This window comes from Gymnodraco acuticeps, unplaced genomic scaffold (genome assembly GCF_902827175.1).
Source record: "Gymnodraco acuticeps unplaced genomic scaffold, fGymAcu1.1, whole genome shotgun sequence".
In the NCBI taxonomy this organism is placed as follows: domain Eukaryota; kingdom Metazoa; phylum Chordata; class Actinopteri; order Perciformes; family Bathydraconidae; genus Gymnodraco; species Gymnodraco acuticeps.
The window spans coordinates 2,312,362-2,334,022 of NW_022992351.1; the positions used below are offsets into that span (position 1 = coordinate 2,312,362).

The 21,661-nt window shown below is 40.3% G+C and overlaps 3 protein-coding genes across 3 annotated transcripts; 1 reads left to right on the forward strand and 2 right to left on the reverse strand.

Moving 5' to 3' along the window:
* The first annotated feature begins 1,382 nt into the window (after window positions 1-1,382).
* On the forward strand, window positions 1,383-5,392 carry LOC117542007. The gene is made up of 7 exons (XM_034209430.1): window positions 1,383-1,882; window positions 2,785-2,919; window positions 3,287-3,355; window positions 3,468-3,562; window positions 3,850-3,976; window positions 4,493-4,610; window positions 5,251-5,392. The coding sequence occupies exons 1-7, from the start codon at window positions 1,421-1,423 to the stop codon at window positions 5,259-5,261; spliced, it is 1,017 nt and encodes a 338-aa protein (XP_034065321.1). The 5' UTR covers window positions 1,383-1,420; the 3' UTR covers window positions 5,262-5,392.
* LOC117542006 (glucose-6-phosphate 1-dehydrogenase-like) lies at window positions 4,020-12,338 on the reverse strand. The gene is made up of 10 exons (XM_034209428.1): window positions 12,072-12,338; window positions 11,478-11,515; window positions 11,258-11,366; window positions 10,950-11,167; window positions 10,713-10,871; window positions 9,417-9,542; window positions 9,220-9,313; window positions 8,934-9,120; window positions 8,592-8,827; window positions 4,020-4,814 (listed from the first exon to the last, which is right to left on the reverse strand). The coding sequence occupies exons 1-10, from the start codon at window positions 12,234-12,236 to the stop codon at window positions 4,749-4,751; spliced, it is 1,398 nt and encodes a 465-aa protein (XP_034065319.1). The 5' UTR covers window positions 12,237-12,338; the 3' UTR covers window positions 4,020-4,748.
* A 613-nt stretch (window positions 12,339-12,951) lies between these two features.
* On the reverse strand, window positions 12,952-21,661 carry galnt6 (UDP-N-acetyl-alpha-D-galactosamine:polypeptide N-acetylgalactosaminyltransferase 6 (GalNAc-T6)). Its single transcript, XM_034208833.1, is given in 12 exon segments — window positions 12,952-13,547; window positions 13,994-14,152; window positions 14,535-14,636; window positions 14,749-14,880; window positions 15,941-16,141; window positions 16,227-16,344; window positions 16,430-16,664; window positions 17,188-17,337; window positions 18,483-18,655; window positions 19,122-19,345; window positions 19,347-19,631; window positions 21,414-21,661. Coding segments are annotated over 11 exon segments (1,866 nt in total). The 5' UTR covers window positions 19,605-19,631; window positions 21,414-21,661; the 3' UTR covers window positions 12,952-13,433.

A 21,661-nucleotide genomic window follows, 5' to 3' on the forward strand; every position in this document is an offset into this window, starting at 1 on the left:
CTGATACATTATATCAAGAATTTTTGAAAAATAATCCATGCTGCACACTTGCTTTCAAATACCAGCATGTTAAGACAAATGATAGCCGTAAAAAGAATTCGCCATTTTTCTGTGCCTCTGCAAAATGCACCTTTAACGCTGTCTACAGTTTCTCAAAAAAGAACAGGCCAAAATCAACGGATAAAAAAAATATTTTTAAAGTCATGCGCATTGGTGAAGTTATACACCATAAAAATCAAAGGCGATTTAGACCAGCAAAATACACAAGAAGAGGAACAATTTCCAAAGCCTTAACCAGTGGTGTCAGCAATTATTATTACACTATGTTAAGACAGACACCAGTAGAGGAAATAATGGCTGGTAACATAAGCAGAAGCCTCACCAAAGACGTGTTAAAGAAAATATCCTCTGAAGTGAAGAAAAGTGCAAGGCTCCACGATGACATGATGCTTGAACTCATGTTGACTCAAAAAATAATCAAAGAGAGCAGCAGTCATGCATCATCAAAAGGCTATCTTCAGCACCTACAAATTGATCCGTTTGCTGTACATTTATACACAGATGTTGGAATAAAGATATTGACTGAGCACTTGAAAAAGCCAACACCTACGACTCTCTACCTTGATGCCACAGGCAGCGTGATACAGAACATTCCTGATCAAAATAAGCGGGTCTTGTATTATGCTTTGGTTTTGCCCGGAATGGGTAAGGATAAGCCTCCCTTGCCCGTCACAGAACTGATCACCAACAGCCATTCCATTCCATCTATTTCCCATTGGCTCATGGAATTGAAAAGAAAGTTGTCTTACATAACAAAAAGAAAGATAGCACAGGTTGAGACAGATTATAGTTGGGCTCTGATAAACAGTGTGCTTCTGTCTTTTAACAGGGAACATATGTCAGTGTACCTTGACAGAGCATTTGAGATAGTGTCTGGACAAACTGAACTGATTCCTAACTTCACTGTGCTGCGTCTGTGCTCTGCTCATATCATGAAGGCTGTGTCACAAGCATTTGGGAAACAAACTGTAGACAGAGGCACACAGGAATATGCAACATTCTGTTTTGCGTACATCCTGAACTGCACAAGTATGCAGGAAGCCCTTGATGTTTTTTAGCATATGTGTGTGCTTTTTGATGCAGAGGAGTACACTTCATTCGGTGAAACAGAGCAAATGTACCTCGACGAGTGCATTTTGCAAACTCGGGACTTGAAACTGGAGGAAAGTGGACATGTAATGGGAGAGGAGGAAAGCAAAATGGAAACAAATGCTCATAGCATTATTGGAAAGTCCCCTTTTACACAAGCTTTTCAAGTCAGGTGGGACCAAGCAGAGTGTGACATTCTCTCTGACGATGCTGTTCAGGTAAAAACCACTACCTCTGTCCTGGTGTCATTGATGCACTGTTCAAAAACTACATGGGGATCTTCCCATTGTGGAGTGGTTTGTTGCTTGGGGATCTGTCGCGACATAGAAAAGGTACCTCTAAAAAAGATGGAAGTCATAAAACCAGGGATACCAACTGCCATGTTGAGCTCTGGTTTGGGTTGGTCAAACACTCCATCCTTTTAAAAAAAAAGTACCTGAGACCAGCTGAGTTTGTCTCCAAAATGTATGCCTCAATACAAGGAAGATACGTAGAGCACATTGAGCAACACAATCTGCCAATGCATATTCTGGACAAAAACTTTGGGCATCCTAGCAGGCCAGATGATGACCACGAGGAACAGTGGAACAAGCGGGAAAGTTCTGCTGGTCACTCCAAGTCCAAGTCCAAGTACTTCAATCCACCAAAAGCACTACCCAACCCCAAGAGCCCACCTGCCACAAAGGTGAAGAAAAGAAAAGTGGACCAACAGGAACAAGACGCACAGGGAAATGTGAGTTTCTCTAAGACTTACTATGTTCAAAGTGTGTAAATTGTTCTCCAGCATTTTAATTGTAACAATGGAATAAGTAAATATTGTCAGAAAGTAAAGCATGGACTAAATTGGTAAAGAGTGAGGTGAAGGACAAAGGACATGAAGTATTATAACCCAAGATGATTAGGTGCATGTTGTAGGGGGAGAATATGAAGATGAAAAATGTAAATACAGCTTACAAACTTAGAACAGAAACTAGATTTCCAAATCAGACTTTAAACTGCAATTACAGTTTCTGTTCCTGAGCAGCCTGTTTAATGTCATTTAATGAAAACTCTAAAAGGGACTGAGGTTAAATGCATAAACATGGACAGTTTAATTATATTTTGTGCATGTAGCTTTGATGGTGCATATACAAAAAACAAGGCCTTCACCCAAAAATTCAAGATTGTTAACCCTCTGGTGTCATTCAAGTGCACTACCCTAATTAGTCATTCGGGACAAAATGTCCAGAGTGATACCGGAGGGTTAAAAGATTCCTCAAGTGTCCATATTAAACAGACTGCATCTATTTCCCCTCAATCCTAACTTGCAGTTGACCTGGCTGTGGAAAAAAAAGGACACAGAGGTGGTCGTGGCAGTGCTCCCCTCACAGATGAAAGGACGCATGTTGCTTATCCGCCACTGTGAGCTATGCTCACTTCGACCCCACCAGTGGTTGACAGGGGTACTACATGTTTCAAGTGTCTGAAGTTTCACTCTACACTGTGTTATTTTCTTTATCTAGCATTTAACGATTTCTCCCCAAAATGTCTAGATACTTTTGTCAGTCACAAGATTCTCAAAGTTGCAGGAAATGAAAGTTCAGTATAACTGGGAATATGCATTAATTGGCAAATTGTTATGATCTTTTTTGCCAGGTAATTGAAGGCGTGTTTCATGTTGCTGCCGACAAATTCGCCGTTCTGAACAAAATGTACTTGCTAAATCACTACACAGCAAGTGTCATTTTGTTCGGGGACAGAACTCAGCTAATATCTCACAGTTTACCGAAGGTAATGTGTGTGGTCTGTGTATGTTTATGTGTGTGGTGTGTTGTGTTTGTGCATGGTGATGCTGTAGGGGGAAGTAGGTGTGGATTTGATTTGTGGGCTCACACTCACACATTAGGTACATGGAGTGAAGCATTGGCTGAGGTCTTAAATAGGAAATTAGCTGAGATTATTTTACTTTATCCTCTCTGAAACTATACTCATTAGTTAAATCACCTGATAAATCTACTTACTATTGAATTCCCATACCAACACTTGTTTTAAGCACAACAAATGAATGGCACAAGAACATCATTGTCAGACTAATGTTGTTGTTATTTTTACCTTAGCCTTCAAGTTTGTTTTAATCCTTTATTTGATGCCATTATAGGTCAACTTTGACAACTATGAAGCTGTCCTGTCCTTTGTACTTGTCAACAACAACCACTGGAAGTTGCTGGTTTGTAATTATTTTGTCATTGTATTATTTCTGTTAAAGCACAAGACTTACATAGTGAAACCAAAAATATTTTTTGATGAAAAGTGCTTTTACTTTTTTTGTTCTCTCACAGTACATTCATGCCAACACCAGCACCGTATTCCTGGTGGATCCAGCTCAAAGCATAAAAGAGCTTGATGACTCCGAACATGCTGCCAAAAGAATACAGTAAATCAAAATTCAATAGATATTTGAAAATTAAGTAAAAACTATATTTAAACGTAAAAAATGTGTCACATTTAGTTATATTCATACTCACAAAACAGCATTGAAAGCATTTTAAACAGTGTGATACAGTCTGTGTTCAGACAGTGATATCTATAGCTGACCTGTGGCTGCCTCTTATATAAATAAATGGTCATATGCTGAATACAAACAGTATGAATTTCTCTTACATTATCTTTAGGAGCCACATAATTAGAAATGTAAAGTGTGTTAACATTATCCTTTCTCAGGGAGTACTTCAGGATGAGGAGGACACGCCACAGCATAACAGACTGGGTGGATGTTAAGTGGAAGGGAGGCGTTATGGGCCACCCACTTCAAACGGATGGATGTAGCTGTGGTGTCGTTGTTGTGAAGGTGAGCTGAAGAGATTCTGTTTTCATCCAGTTAACAAGCAGAGTTTTTAATGTGAAAGACAGTTTAATGCAAGGGCGGATTAAAAAAACTGTCAAAAGTAGTTGTTGACCGATAAAGGTTTTTTAAAGGCCGATGCTGATCCCCATAATATTTAGCAGGCAGGTTGGCCAATGGACAATATACAGTATATTGCCGATATCATGTTGTTGTTTATTGTATTTTTCACAACTGACAACAATTGGATTATGACACAACATTGCTGAACTTAAATTAACAGTTATTTAATACTAATGTAGTATTCACTTGAACACAGAAAGTTTAATTGACAAAACTTTGCTTCCAAATATCTCAAAATTCCAATAATAGGACCGGTCTATATCAATACTCAAAGGTTTTGGGAGGCATTCTAGTCAAGGGTGGATGTCTTCTATAATGTGTCTCATGTTTTTGTCTGTATCTGTATTACTATACAATAAAGAAGAAAAACCCTCCATAACATAAGTGTTGTTTGTTTAGATGGCAAAGGCAGTCATGGAGTCCTTCCCTCTGATCCCGAATGTGAATTTCGAGTGTTCGAAGAAATACATGAAACGGGAGAGGAGAGAACTGGCTCTCGAAATCCTTGAGGCATCAGGTAAATAAATATGAATATGTGTATATATATATATGGGTGTCTGTATGTATATATATATATGTATGTATGTATATGTATGTGTATATAGAAGCTGACATACATGTATTGTTATCTTGTTTCAGTCTTTGATGAGCACACTTATTGTGCTATGTGTGCTGCCTTAAGGCCTCCAGGATCTGGATCTCCCATCACAGACTGGGTGAGCTGTTGTGAAGAAAATGTGGAATTGTCATGTATACATTTATGTATTCATTTATTTAACAGGGACAGTGCACATTAATTAACATTTCTGTAACTGTGCCAGACTTAGCCAAGAGGCTATTTTTCATCTGTAGTCCCTGGACAGATTTTAAAAGTCAACCTCAAACACATAATTAATTTTAAACAACTAAATACAATACATTTAAAACATGCAACACACATTAATGGAATACTTAAATAAAAAAAATGTAAAAGATAGAAACAATAAAAAAACAAAAAAAACAAACAAACAATAGAGCATGTTAAAACACAGGCAGTGGGTTTTAAGGAGCAGATGATTGTGTCAGCTGATTCCTCACTAACACTTAAGTATTAAGACAACTGAATGGTAATCTAAAGGTACAAATATATAAATACACTATTTCTTTCACTTCAACAGGTTCAGTGTGATGACTGTGAACGATGGTACCATGCCCAGTGCCTGGCAATGGACAGCAGAGACTTTAAAAAGGCAGAGACAGGATATTGGAATTGTCCTTTGTGCAAGTAATACTTGAAATGTGCTCAATGATGACGATTAGTAAAACATGTGTCCTGTGTAGCCTTGTTTGTATTACTTTCTGATCATTAATCACTGGGTCACATGACAGGGAAGCTCTAGAAAAAAACCCTGAATTTTTTAATATAAATATTAATATTAAATAGAGGATGTAATATTATCCGATATAAAGAGCTGTTTCTATTGTGTACAGACTTGTATTCAATTCATAAAGTGATTTTGAGTCATTAGTTATTGAAGAAATAAGCTAATTTTTACATACAATTATTAATATAAAAATATTTGGAGTATTAAAATACAATAAAAAGAGGTGTGTCCTATGCAGCCGGTGTAGTCCTTTGACCCAACATTGATTTTGAGTGATTAGGTCACATGACCTGGAAGGTATTGAAGAAATAAGCACATTTTTCCATCAAAATATTAATATAAAATATTTAAAGTATTAAAATGCAATAAAAAGAGGTGTGTCCTATGCAACCAGTGTAGTTATTTGACCAAACATTGATTTTGAGTAAATCGGTCACATGACCTGGAAGGTATTGAAGAAATAAGCTCATTTTTCCATCAAAATATTAATATAAAATATTTAAAGTATTAAAATGCAATAAAAGAGGTGTGTCCTATGCAGCCAGTGTAGTTTTTTGACCCAACATTGATTTTGAGTAAATCGGTCACATGACCTGGAAGGTATTGAAGAAATAAGCTCATTTTTCCATCAAAATATTAATATAAAATATTTAAAGTATTAAAATGCAATAAAAAGAGGTGTGTCCTATGCAGCCAGTGTAGTTCTTTGACCCAACATTGATTTTGAGTAAATCGGTCACATGACCTGGAAGGTATTGAAGAAATAAGCAACTTTTTCCATCAAAATATTAATATAAAAATATTTAAAGTATTAAAATGCAATAAAAAGAGGTGTGTCCTATGCAGCCGGTGTAGTCCTTTGACCCAACATTGATTTTGAGTGATTAGGTCACATGACCTGGAAGGTATTGAAGAAATAAGCACATTTTTCCATCAAAAATATTAATATAAAAATATTTAAAGTATTAAAATGCAATAAAAAGAGGTGTGTCCCATTCAACCAGTGTAGTTCTTTGACCCAACATTGATTTTGAGTAAATCGGTCACATGACCTGGAAGGTATTGAAGAAATAAGCTCATTTTTCCATCAAAATATTAATATAACATATTTAAAGTATTAAAATGCAATAAAAAGAGGTGTGTCCTATGCAGCCAGTGTAGTTCTTTGACCCAACATTGATTTTGAGTAAATCGGTCACATGACCTGGAAGGTATTGAAGAAATAAGCTCATTTTTCCATCAAAATATTAATATAAAATATTTAAAGTATTAAAATGCAATAAAAAGAGGTGTGTCCTATGCAGCCAGTGTAGTTCTTTGACCAAACATTGATTTTGAGTAAATCGGTCACATGACCTGGAAGGTATTGAAGAAATAAGCTAATTTTTCCATCAAAATATTAATATAAAATATTTAAAGTATTAAAATGCAATAAAAAGAGGTGTGTCCCATTCAACCAGTGTAGTTCTTTGACCCAACATTGATTTTGAGTGAATCGGTCACATGACCTGGAAGGTATTGAAGAAATAAGCACATTTATCCATCAAAATATTAATATAAAATATTTAAAGTATTAAAATGCAATAAAAAGAGGTGTGTCCTATGCAGCCGGTGTAGTTCTTTGACCCAACATTGATTTTGAGTAAATCGGTCACATGACCTGGAAGGTATTGAAGAAATAAGCTAATTTTTCCATCAAAATATTAATATAAAATATTTAAAGTATTAAAATGCAATAAAAAGAGGTGTGTCCTATGCAGCCAGTGTAGTTCTTTGACCCAACATTGATTTTGAGTGAATCGGTCACATGACCTGGAAGGTATTGAAGAAATAAGCTAATTTTTCCATCAAAATATTAATACAAAATATTTAAAGTATTAAAATGCAATAAAAAGAGGTGTGTCCTATGCAACCGGTGTAGTCCTTTGACCCAACATTGATTTTGAGTTATTAGGTCACATGACCTGGAAGGTATTGAAGAAATAAGCAAATGTTTCCATCAAACATATTAATAAAACGTATTTAAAGTATTAAAATGCAATAAAAAGAGGTGTATTCAATAAATGTATGCTCTAGAGTCAATTTGCTTCACATTCACACGATCGAGAAGCTGTCGATTTATTAAAAAGAACAGTTTTCTTGTCTAATTGTAAAAGTCATTTGTTGATGGTCCCTAAGTGAAAGCCTCGTTTCGCGGAGAAGATCTCCCCGTTAAACTGACCCTGCTGGCGGGTCCGGGAAACTGACGCTGCTGGCTGGTCCGCGAATGTCCGTCGAATATCCAACCTAAAACTAAATTCACCGCGGTCTATCACCACTGCTGCTAGCGAAAAAAATCTCTAGCGAAGTCGGCAACTGTAAAGTTTTTTTTAGTCTCTCTCTCTCTCTCTCCGCGCCTTGGGATCCCCCAGTCAGAGCTGGTTGATGTCGCCAGGGAAAATAAAGTTTGGGGCTCTCTGCTGGAACTGCTACCCCCGCGACCCGACCACGGATAAGCGGGAGAAGATGGATGGATGGATGGACACACAAATCCACCAATCCCACACAGTGTAAAGTCAAGCTGCTTTGAGCGGCCATATTGGCTGCTGTGCCCTGGTTACAGTCTCACAGGAGATACCGCTGGAAAGCTACTCATTCTAATTCATACTAGATACAACCATGGAGGATTAAAATATAACTCATGCATTTCAGCGTGTCACATTAACTATCGTGGGCCGCCAGAAACATGTCCGAGGTCCGCCATTGGCCCGCGGGCCGCACTTTGAGAACCCCTGATCTACAGTATGTCACCGGAAAACATTGAATAGTCAAATGTCACTTAAATTATTTTTGTATGTTGAAGATTCATTTCACTTTTGAAATGACCAACATATCTGGAGAATCAAATGACAAAAGAAAATTGCTGTATATCAAAAAGTATATAAAGTTTGCCTTTACTCTTACGATACCTTTTTCTTTTATTTCTACATATTATTTATTGTATATAAATTAAATGTGCATTGTTGGAGGGAGCCCAAGATTCAAGATATTAATGTTGTATATTGTTGTGCATATGATAAACTTGAAAATAACTGATAGAGGGGCGAAAAGCTAAATGATGACGCACGATGGATTCTTTGAGAAAGGTGCAGCACCTTGTATCTGCTCCTGTAGGTGAGGTCCAGCTCCGTCTCCTCGGGGCTGAAGTAGACCCCCGGCCTCTTGGTCATCATCTTCAGGTAAATGGCTTCGTCCGGCTGCACCCGCACCACCAGCTCGTTCCTCTGACAGTGCTCGGCAAAGATGTCTCCCGGCACGTCAGTGAACTGCAGACGCACCTCTGCCTTCCTTTCGTTCAGAGCTTTACCGCAGCGCAGGATGAAAGGAACGCCTGGTGGGGGGAGAGTTGATGAGAGGACGCCAAAGAAACTGAGAAAATCTGGGAGAGGTGAAGACTAAGACAAGTGATGAAAAAGATAATAAATGTTTTCACTTACCATCCCATCTTTCATTCTGGACATAAAGCACCGCTGTGGCAAAAGTTGGTGTGCAGGACCCTGCTGGTACAGTGGGATCGTCAAGGTAACCCAGTTTGGACTGACCCTCCCCCTCAGGGTCGCCCACATACTGGCCGAGCACCACATCTGATCCAGTAACAGGAGCTATACACTTCAACACCTTCACCTACAGTTCATCAATGGATAAAGTGTTGGATCGTCAACGATGCTCTCATGGAATTTAGACAGAAAATGTTAAATCTTTCTGTTCAATCACAGTCATTACCTTCTCATCCCTCACGTCGTCTGGGCTGGTGGAAGCAGGTTTCTCCATGGCGACCAGACAGAGAATCTGCAGGAGATGGTTCTGCATGACATCTCTACACAAGGAACAAGAAGTAGAATCAGCACAAGTAAAGGCTCTAGTGTAAAAATAACATTGTATTAATTGTTTTGACTTTATTAAAATGTAATGGTCCTCACCTAATGATACCAAAGTCATCAAAGTATCCTCCGCGGCCCTGAGTGCCAAAAGGCTCCTTGAAGGTGAGGACCACACAGGCCACACTGTTCCTGTTCCATATGGGTCCAAAGATGCGATTTCCAAACCTGGCAATGAGAGAATAAGATATTTGTAGAATAAACCCTCCAATACCAGTGACACAGGAAGGAAGAGATAATGAGAAGTAATTAAATAGAATTAATGGTGCTAAGGATTTCACTAGTGGTATAGTGCTTAGTGTAGCAATGGAGAGTCAGGACTCAGAGAGACACGAGGAGAGTTGGAGCTTTGATGTCAAACACTGAATGTTTATTTACAAGTATCGGCCGGAGAAATTCACATCACAAGTCACAGTGCAGCCAGAGGTTCTGACTGCACTGGTGGGTTGCCATGTCAAATCTGCCGCGCATCTCTCTCGATAGACCTTTTAACTACACTGAACAAAAATATAAACGCAACCGGACATGTCACCCATTGAGCATGTTTGGGATGCTCTGGATCGGCGTATACGGCAGCGTGTTCCAGTTCCTGCCAATATCCAGCAACTTCGCACAGCCATTGAAGAGGAGTGGACCAACATTCCACAGGCCACAATCAACAACCTGATCAACTCTATGCGAAGGAGATGTGTTGCACTGCGTGAGGCAAATGGTGGTCACACCAGATACTGACTGGTTTTCGGACCCCCCCAATAAAGCAAAACTGCACTTTTCAGAGTGGCCTTTTATTGTGGCCAGCCTAAGGCACACCTGTGCAATAATCATGCTGTCTAATCAGCATCTTGATATGCCACACCTGTGAGGTGGGATGGATTATCTCGGCAAAGGAGAAGTGCTCACTATCACAGATTTTTTCAGATTTGTGAACAATATTTGAGAGAAATGGTTATTTTGTGTATATAGAAAATGTTTTAGATATTTGAGTTCATCTCATGAAAAATGGGAGCAAAAACAAAAGTGTTGCATTTATATTTTTGTTCAGTGTAGTTCAGAGAGAGTAAACAATATATTTGGGGAGATAGACTAAACAGCTGGGCACCCTGAATCACTTGCGTCTGACCCTTAATGGCCTCGAAGCCAGTGTTCCCACAGCCGTAAACCATTTCGTGACAGAGAGTTGAACTGGTTTATCAAGATAGCTGGAGCCTCCCATTCTTTAAGAGAGATAACAGATCCAGGGTTGGTCGTAAACGTCAACACACAGAAAAGGTTAAATATCTAGGAGTAAAGACAGAAATATTCCCTCACACTTAGGAATGTGTGCATTGAGTTAGCTACCTGAGCACCATGAGGTTCTGGACCATCTCTTTGCCCAGGTAGTGGTCTATGCGGTAGATCTGGTCCTCTGAGAACAGGGAGGAGAGGTGGGCTGACAGCTCCTGAGAGCTCTGGAGGTCTCGTCCAAAGGGCTTCTCCACAATCACCCTGCTCCAGCCTCTGTTTCACACACATAGGCCATTAGAGCAATGTTGATGAATAGCAGGTGAACCATCGTTGAGTAAAACAGACACTGACCTGGAGCTCATGCAGTGGGTTCTTATATTTGTGCTGACATGTTTGTAGACGGTGGGGGGCAGAGCCAAGTAGAACAGTCTGTTGGCGTTGGATCCCCCAGGAAGAGACAACAGATGAGAGTCGAGTTGGGCGAAAGAGCCGTCATCGTCATACCTGCCGCTCAGGTAGGAGTTCCTACTGAAGAAGGCTGAGAGACTCTCACTCTCTTCATCAGTGACCTGAGGGAAATGACAATTATTCCAGAAAAGACCCCACACAATCAACAATCCTTTCTCAGATAGCTAACAAGGTAGCCTCAGATTTTCTACCTTCATATAAGGCAGACATGCTGTCTTGATGTCCTCCACAGTCAGCGTAGACCGGGCAAAACCCACAAAGTGGGTGTCATCTGGGAGCAGGCCATCTCTGAATAACCACCTAGAGAAGGGACAGTCAAAAAGCAGGGATCCAAAGGTCAAACTCCTCAGAATAAAAAGTGACCAAAACAAATAGTAGAGCTTTGGTGTTTGAGAAGAAATTCTTACTTACCATAAAGTTGGATAGATCTTCTTTTTAGCCAGATCCCCCTATTGAAGTGTACACTTGTTTTAGATCTGATCAAGAACTCCTTCAGATAACAATGTGGCTGAAAATAATCCATTATTAAGAGTCCAAAGTGTAAGTAAACTTCACATGGGGTCATGACAAGTGGGTGGAGCTGTTGAGTCACGGTAGAACTTTGAACACTCCCTCTTTGCAGGACTGTGAGACTTCAGATTATTTCTACATTACTGGCTTCAGGAAGGGAAAGAATCAATTTGGGTGACAGGAAAAACAACTAGATTATGGAACTAGTGCCGGGATTAAGACCAACAAAGGCAAAAGTAGATGCAGCACATTTCAGTTAACACTGCAACATTCTCCAGGTCAATAGTTTTCTGCAAGGCTTTGTGTCAACTTTATGTTGGGCATGTCACTTTATACAAGCAAACAAGACAATTTGTAGACTTTTAAACATGTGAAAGAGAGCATTTCCACAGATACTTTTTAAATCGGGTTAAAGGAAGTGAATGAGTAACAATGTTAAACCGAGGAAACTGCAGTTATTCATGTCGTGTTGTAAGAAGTTGAGGTTGTACTCACAGAGGCTCCCAGGATGATGAATGTGTGTGTGTTGGAATGAGAGGACTGCTCCTCTCCATAGAGCTCCCTCCTGAGCTGTCCAAACACCTCGGAGCGAGTGAAAGGCTCAGAGCTCATCTCCTGTCCCATCTGTTCTGCGGCTGCAGTTACTGTGGCTACTCTCATTCCCCTACACACTCAGCATGGGGAAATTTCAATTGTCATTCTTGCCTTGCAGAAAAAGTCAGCAAGAGTATGCTGCCACCTATTGCTGCGAAGAGGTATTGAGAAAATGTGACAGCTTCCTTGTGCAATAATGTTGAGTATCCTCTCTCCAACCTCTACTGTACTGCAGTTTGGGCGTGAAGACAATTCCACCTATGAAATTAAATCAGCAGGTATTTAGATCCGGTTTGTCAACCTGAAGAAGTCCTACCTATTCATCTAAACTTACATTTCAGGTCTGTCAGACGTTTAACAATTGGCAAGAATGTTCCTTCCTCCTAAACGAAACCTTGGACAAATGTTGCGTAAACATTAACAGAAGCCTCTGACTGAGAAAGCCCTATGGCTTTGTTGCAGAAAGAGTTATCAGCACATAGCCTCTGCCAACACAACTTTTACAAGACTGTAAATTAAGTCATGAATTATGGCAGGCCATCTAAATCCAAATGACTATATGTGAGAACCACAGTGAGTTAATCATTATTTCATGAGATCACCCGGTGAATCAATACTGACCATTTCAAAAAAAGAACATTTGAATACCAATGTAAGATTAGTACCTTGAACACATTATTAAGGACAGATGAAGCTGGCTATAACTTAAACGTATTTCACAGTTTAAGCTCCCGGTTGATTTTTGTAATACTTATGGCAATAAAAAGAAAATCACTAAAGATAATTTTTCTTCTTTCTTTTTATTAAAAACAGACATCTCTTGCTTTTGGGTTAAGAGTAAGACTTGCTTTTTGTCATGTTTCAACATTCATTGTCAGAACAAAAAAAAGGCACTAAAGGGTTATTTAATTTTTCAAGCTGGAGCGTAAATGCACTGAAATGAGATAATTGCAGTTCACAGACAATCTATCAGTCAAGCTGTCACTGCTGAAGGCCAAGTCCAAGTTTCTGATAATGATTTTTCTTCAGAGTCCATCATAAATAAATTTAAAACAAATTTAGGCCAACCCAAACGTCTTCCTCTGTGAAATGACCAGGACTGTCTTTTCTTTGTCCTCCATGTTTGAATGTCCACTAAGTAGGGCCGAATGCCCCAAGCTCCACAGCATGAAATCCTTCTGGATCAATGTTGAGCTGGCTCCATGGGGCCTCGAGTCTGAGGAAGGGGACACATGGTGAGGGGGTCACCTAATGATGGGGAGGTCAGCTGAAGGTCCATTGCTGGAATAGGTCAGCAGCATTACAGTCGCCCATCTGAACCTGGCCTCCTTTCAGAAGTAAACATGTCCCACTGCTGGGATTCTTCAGAAGATGTTCCTGGAAAATAGCATCAGAGAAAAAGATTAATTAATATAGAAAATTAATTAAATAAATAAGACTTGTATGCTGGAATATTGTGCCTCTTTGCTTTCTAGCAGAATTAATGAGTAGATTAATACCACCATTTGACTGTCTGCTAAATGTAAAGCTACAGCCAGCAGCATGTTAGCTTAGCATAAAGACTGGAAGCAGGGTGAAATAGCTAGCTCACCTACTAGCATCTCTAAAGCGCACTACAATTAACACATACGTCTTTTGTCTATCTGTACGAAAACAAAAGCGTAAAGACAAACAAAAACAAGTTGTATATGTTTTTTTGCCATAACACTTCCAACTTCTGCCAGTTGCCAGGCAACCTCATGACAACCAGGAAGTCCTCATCTAACTGAATGTGAACAAGCGTTGACCACAAAGCGTTTTCCTTCAGTCTGGCCCTTGCTCACCTCTGTTAGGATCCATTCTTCCTGCGTTGCCACACTGGTGCCCTTCCCTTTCCGCTGGCAATGCTCCAGCTTCACGGGCTCTGGCTGTGGCGTGGCATGAAGACACAGCTGCTTTCCAATATTATGACGCAGCTCCTTGTGAGAGGAGTACTCAAAATACTAGAAGAGACGATCATTCAATCAGAGAACATCAAACCATTATCTATTTTCTAAAGATCTATAACCATGCTCCGAAAGTATAAAATACCTGACACAAGAGCTATTAAAGGTGGCGGCTCTCTGGAAATGTTAAGTGAAAGCTGACAACATATTTATTTAATTTGGCTTCTAATTAATATCATTATTCTTGTTGGTCCCTTTTTTTGTACATTTTGTAAATATATTTGATCATATATTGTCTAAATCTATAGTCTATATGACCTTGTGTAAATGTGTTGCATCTTTTTGGAAAGAACTTCAAGCTGTACAAATGTGCTGTACCGATAAAGATTACTATATATTATCTTCAAATCTTAAATTGTATACGTGTGAGTCATTGTACCTGGTTGCCTCCCATGTTGTGGCAGGTGTACATGATCATTGGTTTATCTCCCTGGTTATTCTCTCCAACATCCAGACAGCTGTGTGATCCTGAGTTTTTAATCTGTTACAAACACAAACATGAAATAACAGTAAGACACATTCGAGGGTATGTAACTTGTGTCATTTATCATATTGTTGATTTGCACATAAAGAAAAATGGAAATGTGACTTACTGTTCCAAACAATGTTGGGTTTAGGTCTGGAACGAAGGCCTCTGGGTAGATTGTGTTTAAGAACCAGGTGAAGTTTTTGCAGTGAAGCTTCTCTCTCAGATTCAGACGTTCAGAGATGTCCCCAAACTTATTCTACAAACATTGAAGAGGCATATTTAAAAAAAAGTACAAGTACGTATATTAACACATCAACTTGTTGAAGCAAATGATAGGTTAAAAAGGTAAAAAAAAGGTGGTGTGTGACGGCCCCAGAGCCTGAGGCCGGTTAGTGTGCGTGTGTGGTGCAGGTCCTGTGATGGGGGTGGAGCTGAGGAGGCCAATCAGCATAACTGGGGACACCTGGCCTGCGTAACAGGTTCTACTTAAGCCCTGCTGCTCAGAGTCACGGGGGGCGATCGCGACTCTCTCCGGGACTAATGTGGAAAACTCTCGCCGGGATCCCTTCCCCTCGCCCAGCCTCTCATTGTACGTGTAGAGATTGTTCGCAGAACCCACTGCAGTGTTACTTTTTGAGTTGCCACAATAAATTTGCCGTTGCTTTTTCGGAAACCCTCGTACGTCTCCATCTCTTTTCGTTGTGGCCTGTGAGCCACATAACAGGTGGCATCAGCATAGTATATAAGAAGTGGACGTAGTGACCATGATTTCAACCATTGGTTAGTAGTGCACTACAGATTTGAGGACTTAAGTTCAGCATTTTGGCTGTTGCTATCTTGTGTTTTTTTTACCAGAAGTTACAGGAGAGTGTGAAACAACGAGACCTTTTTAGGCATAAGTAATATATTATAACGCAAAAACACACTGTGAAAGGGTAAAAGTTCTAATATGAAAACACAGACTTCCCCTTGGTGGCAAACGGTCAATCACAAGATGGCCATGTCCTAAAGCTTTTGCTGCCTAATGGTTCATTTTACTGTAAACTAGAGCATAATTTACAAAAAGGAACATTATTCATTTTGTATTAAAGAGCACTTGGCTCTTGTTCGTATATATAGTGAGGACGAGGTTCATTCTTTTATGGACTTATTTCACAACCATGAGTGAAGCCCTGATTGCTATAGAAAGAAAGCCGGTTTGGGCCTTATTGGCTTCACTTTTCAGACTTGGAGTTTGCCGCTTGAGTGAAATCAGGGTGATAAATGCCATTGTATCCACAGTGCACATAACATGGTGTTACTTCCATCTCACTAACCTCACTGGCCATAACGGCAGCGTTCTTGTTGCGGCGATAGAAAACGTTCTTGAAGTCGTCCATCCAGACCTCGGCCAGGCGCACCTGGTTCCGAGTGATGACCTCTGTGCCCTTGGGGAAAGTGTGGGGGCTCTTGGACCGGAACACATGTCCCACCACAGAACAGGGGAGGATCTCTAGCTGACCCCCACACTGCCACACCTGTGGATCACAATTAACATAGATACAAATGCAGATAGACTCGTTAAATGTGTGGCACTGAAAGAGTACAGACATAGAGACTTACCCTGAAGGACATCTCAATATTTTCACCGCCCCAGATCTCCATCTTGTCATCGTATGTTCCAATGTGTTCAAAGTACGTCTTCAAGATTGAGAAGAGACCTCCAGCAAAAGTAGGGGTTCTGTAATTTGCAGAGAAAGATACAAATGTTTATACACCTAAATGATTCAGCTCGTTCTTAGTGAAACCAACAGGATCCTTCGTACTTTACAGGGTAGGTTTCATCCTTGCGCAGCTTCCTCGCCTCCTCAGGGATCTGTTCCCAGCCGAAGGACAGGCTCCAGTCAAAGTTACCTCGGTTGTAAGCGCGGTTCGAGGCCACGGGCTTGTTGAACTGAAAGGTGTTAAGATCAATGGTGGTGATCTCTGGACTAACCACAGCGGTGGGTTCCTCGACAATGCGGGCCAACAGGGGCTCCAGCCAGCCGTGGAAGCACTCACCTAGACAAGAAACATATGTTTAACTATCTTTTAGGTAAACAGAGTTATGATGGGTTGAGAGGGCAATGCATGGCTTCAACATGCAAGTAATTACATAACATTGTGTTCGTTTCAAGCATGCTGTAATCAAGCACTATCTGTTTCTAACAAATTATCGTCAAGAAAGTATAATTTAAACGTCTCCTGAACGTTTTACTGATGAGTGCATGAAATACAACACATTCAAGTTTTTAATTGGACCGAGACATGAATAACCATTGATATTAAGCAAAACAATCATGACCACAATTTTATCCAAAATACTGCCATTACGTATATAGCACAAACCAACTTTTTTAGAGAATTAAAGGAAATATGAGACACTTGATGGTAGTATGGTGAGTATTTAGCAAATATTGAAAAAAACACATAAATCCCTAACCCTGGTAGTGTAATTTCCCCAAGTAGCTACATACTAATGCTTGAAAACAGCCATGGTGGCTTGTGTATTGTTGTTCTTGTTGTTGTGTGTGTGTTTTCTCACAGTGTGCGTCGAGAAAGGTTAGCACTTCTCCCTGAGCAACACTGGCCCCCAGCAGCCTGGCAGTGATGAGGCCCTTCCTCTCCGGCTGCCTCAGGACACGGACAATCTTTAGCTGACGCACATAGTCCTCCAGTTGGCTCTTCAGGTGCTCTGTAGGGAAAAAAACATTATTGTGTACGCCTCGTCTTCATTTAAAAACAATGTAAATGTATTCTAAAATGTGATGGTTACTGGTGCACATTTTAAACTACACTCTATACTGTTGCAGAGTTTAGTCAGAGATGCAACAGACTTGAAACAGAAGTTGTCATTGAAACTACTATTTTCAGCATTAAATATGAATAAATATGGATAATTGCTGCCCCAGAAAGAAAGTGAAACAATCCTATGTAAGGCTTTGAGACCACTGCCAGAATAACAACAAAGTGGAAAGGTTTCTACAGTAGTAAGAGTGGGCTATACTTATCCTTTTATGACCACAATCTCTCTCCGGTTTCCATCTAAATCAATCTGCTGGCCAACCGCATGTTTAAACGTTGTGACTGAGCTGCTGTGCTCGTAGCAAAAAGTGAAGTTCCTTAACAGTTTGCACAGTGAAGTCATAGAAGCATTTCAGTTTGGACTGCGAAACATTTTCCTATGCAAAACATACAACAAAGCTACACTTGTATGTCAAAGCTGGAACAGCTATGATAAAAGAAGCCTGTCACTTTTGCCAACTCTCACCAAGGTGGAGGAGCTCACGGAGAGTCTTTTGTCATGTTGGTGCGCACCACAGTAATTCGTATTTCACTAGAGGTCAGCCTATTGCACATAACTATAGTAAAATACACAGTGTCATGTTTATTTATGATACCCGACTGCCTGTTACTGTGTGTGCAAGCTGCTGTAAAACACCTTTCTTATCAACGCTCACAGCTTACAGTGGATTGATGCCATACAAATGTGAAGGTCAGTTTAATTAATACATCACATATAAGTTCTTGATTTTCCAAATGTGCTCTGCAGTGTTTCCCCACGTATACCCTTAGAAAGAAATGCCAGCTTCCTGGTGATTTTATAGTGTGTCGTTTAATAATATTTCATAATGTATGTTTTTTTAGTTACTTACATTCAAATAACTGAACCACCAACTCCCCCAACATAACATACACATCCTCTCTCATTTACTGCCCGATTAAGAGCAGAAATATCACAAAAAAGTGATTGCTGCGAAACTCTTACAAAAGGTATTTTATATGTCCCGAGTGTTCAACTTATGTGTGGTCATTTGTATGTGTTTATATTTTTCCTACCTGCAACACTGGCGTCGTCAACCAAGATGATCTCCACGAGCAGGGAAGCAGGAGAAGTGTGCAGGACGCTGTAGACCGTCCTGAGGAGGGTGGACCAGGCCTCATTGTGGAAGACAATAATAACACTGGTGGTAGGCAGAGGAGGACAGCGACGAAACTTCCTCTCCACACACCTGAATGACGTGCACCGTGCCAGAACAAAAAAGAAGACAAAGAGAGTGTCAGAGTGAGAGGCCTATCTGACTAAAAGTAACATATCTTGAAGAGCACATACCTGTTTGCAGATATTCAATGTGTGCTCAACAGCAAATAGAGTTATGAGCAAACAGTTATAAAAGAAATAGCTCAAGGCCTATTAAGCCTGTGACATGTTTAGTTGTTATAAGCTGAATACATACAGAATATGTTTTTACAACACCAGGTAATGCCCATTTACATGTGCTTAATATGTAGTCTGTGTTGTGAGCACAATATGAAAATCCATGTAAATAATTAAATTAAAGTAAATTAATAATTAAATTAATGCTCTGAGCGTGACCCAGGTGAGACCCAAGATATTATCTGGCCTGTCGGCACTCTTCTTGGTGAAAGGGCGATTAATCTACCGCGTGTCATATTATTTTGAGAACATGTTCTTACTCTGAAGGCCGCGTGTCGTCCCCAAGACTACGGCTGAGTGAGATGCGGTCGCTGGCAAACTGGTTGAAACAGTGGCGAGTCATACCCTCCTCCTTCTCCTTCTCCTCCTCAGGGGACAGTTTGTCTTTCAAAAATGCCTTCCCATCAGCCCCGAGGCTATTGGGGTCCTGAGGCAGTCTCTCCAGGTGAGGTTTGAGGTCAGTCTGAGTGTAGATTCCAGCGGGGGCATTTGGCGTCCTCGGTGGGCTGCACCTGGACTGACTCTGGCAGCGGAGCTCTGATCTGGAATCCAATGTTGTTGACAGCGTCTCGCACCATCACCATCACTTTATCCTTCTTTACGACCAGCTCCTGAAACCAGGGGTCACCACCTGGGGAGGGGCCAACATCCCTCTGGAGCACCACTATGACCACCAAGAAGAGAGTCCCCCCAAGGAGCACCAGTTTAAGGGGGGACAAACGCCGTCGAAGTAACAGACGCATTTTTCAGAATATATGTTGCTCCCGAGGCTGTTAAAAACAGAAAACAAACAAAATGATTCCTCAGGTACTGGCTGCAAAATGATTCCTGCATGTACCCTGAGGGTTTTAACGTTTTATTCAAAACCAACTCTACTGAAAACCTTACCTGCTTTTACCCTCTAAACATTCTGTGATTTATTGCCGAGGCAAAAGAAAAGACGACAGGGAAGAAGATAATTTCTTAAACCGGTTTGTGCGTCTGTGCAAGTGTCATAGCAGCAGGAAACCTTGCCATTGTCGCTCCTCCTCGTCTCTTTAGGAAACAGTCCCACAGGGTGGGTGGAGAGACCAGGGAGGAGGAGAGAGTGAACAAACACACCACACCTCTCTGTAAACACCTGAATTCACCTGCTTCGGCCACAATCCTCCAGGACCCACGTGGCAGCAGGAAGGCCAACAAACCACAAGTCCCTCATCTGTTAATAAGTGACACATAACACCTTGAATCCACCCCTGCTCAAAGTCACATCACCAGTAATGACCAGCTGTCATCTGCTACAGGAAGTAGCTACGTGGAACATGACAGGACAATAACATCACCCTTGCCTGGGCAAAATAAGAGGCTTTTTCCTGCTATGTGACACAAGATATCACTGCAATGTTGATATCTGTGTCTGCAGGTGATCACTGTTCAGTTTGAGACTCACTCTCACTGGTTCATAATTCATTTAATCTATTCTCAAGCCAGCCTCCCTCATAATTGATTCAAGAGGACAGTCTTTGGGTGTTCCAGAAAAGGAAACAACCACAGTCCAAGCTGCAGTTTCACTAATGGTTCACCAGTGGTTCACCGAGGTGGGGAAAGTAGAAGTACTGCAAGAGTGTAGTAATACTCTGTTACAAGTAAAACTCCTGCATTGTTGCAAATGTTACTCAACAAAAAGTATAACATAATTACCATCAAAATATACTTAAAAGTACCAAAAGTAAAAGTATTCATCAAGCAAATTGGCACATTTCTGAATAATATATTATATGTTTTGATTATAATTATTGATGCAATAAAGTCTTATCAAAGCTGGTAGAGATGCAGCTAGTTTGAATTACTTTGTTTGCTGAAGGGTAGCTTTAGGATGTAACTCCAGGTGCAGTTTTATTTAAAGGTTGAAAATAATACAAATCATTAATCAACATTTTAAAAGTAAATAAAGGTATTTAATAAATGTAGTGGAGTAAAAGTACACGATTTACCTCCCGATTGTAGTTGGATAGAAGTACAAAGTAGTACAAACGGTAAATACTCAAGTAAAGTACAAGTCCCTTAAAATGGTACTAAAGTACAGTACTTGAGTAAATGTTACTTTGCACAACTGATCAGTTGGTCCAGTTTTTTGACAATTAGAACAAAGGATAAGGAAGAAGGAAATATTATTGACTAACTTTAAATCAGCTTGAGTAGAGTTTGTAAATCTAGAATGTGTGTGCCAACATTACACATTATTCCCTCAAGCCAATTTACACAGTATTTGAATATAAGATCACGAGTGATATCAGATGTCTACAGCATAAGGCAACTTGAAGCACAAGTAGACAATAAAAAAGGTGCCAATAACAGACACAAGTCATACAGCAAAATGATAGAGGAAGAGTTGTGACTTTCCTGTTTTCATTCAGAATATTTCAGCCCATGTTGTATCTCTTTAGCGGCTCTAGAAATCACTTATTTAAAAGGAATGAATGAAACATGCCAGTCAATATTACAAATGACACCGAGTCGCTACAGAAATGTGAAGAGTGAAAGGTTTAAATCTCCAAAATACCGCCACTTACCTACAATTCACGAGCAGTGGTCGCCAACACCTGTTCCGGTTGATTTCTTCAACAATGTGTTTCCAAATGAACTCGCGGCAGGACTTTCTACTTTCTGGTCAGACCGGAGTTCTGAGCGAACCAGGATACAGTAGTTTCGTGGCCTCCCGTGTTCTCCTTTGAAGCGAACAGGTGCCATTTGTTGAAATAATTAGATGGAGTGAGTCCCCTGCTGGCCGCGGGAACTCTTTATTTCCGTGCAGCGCGTT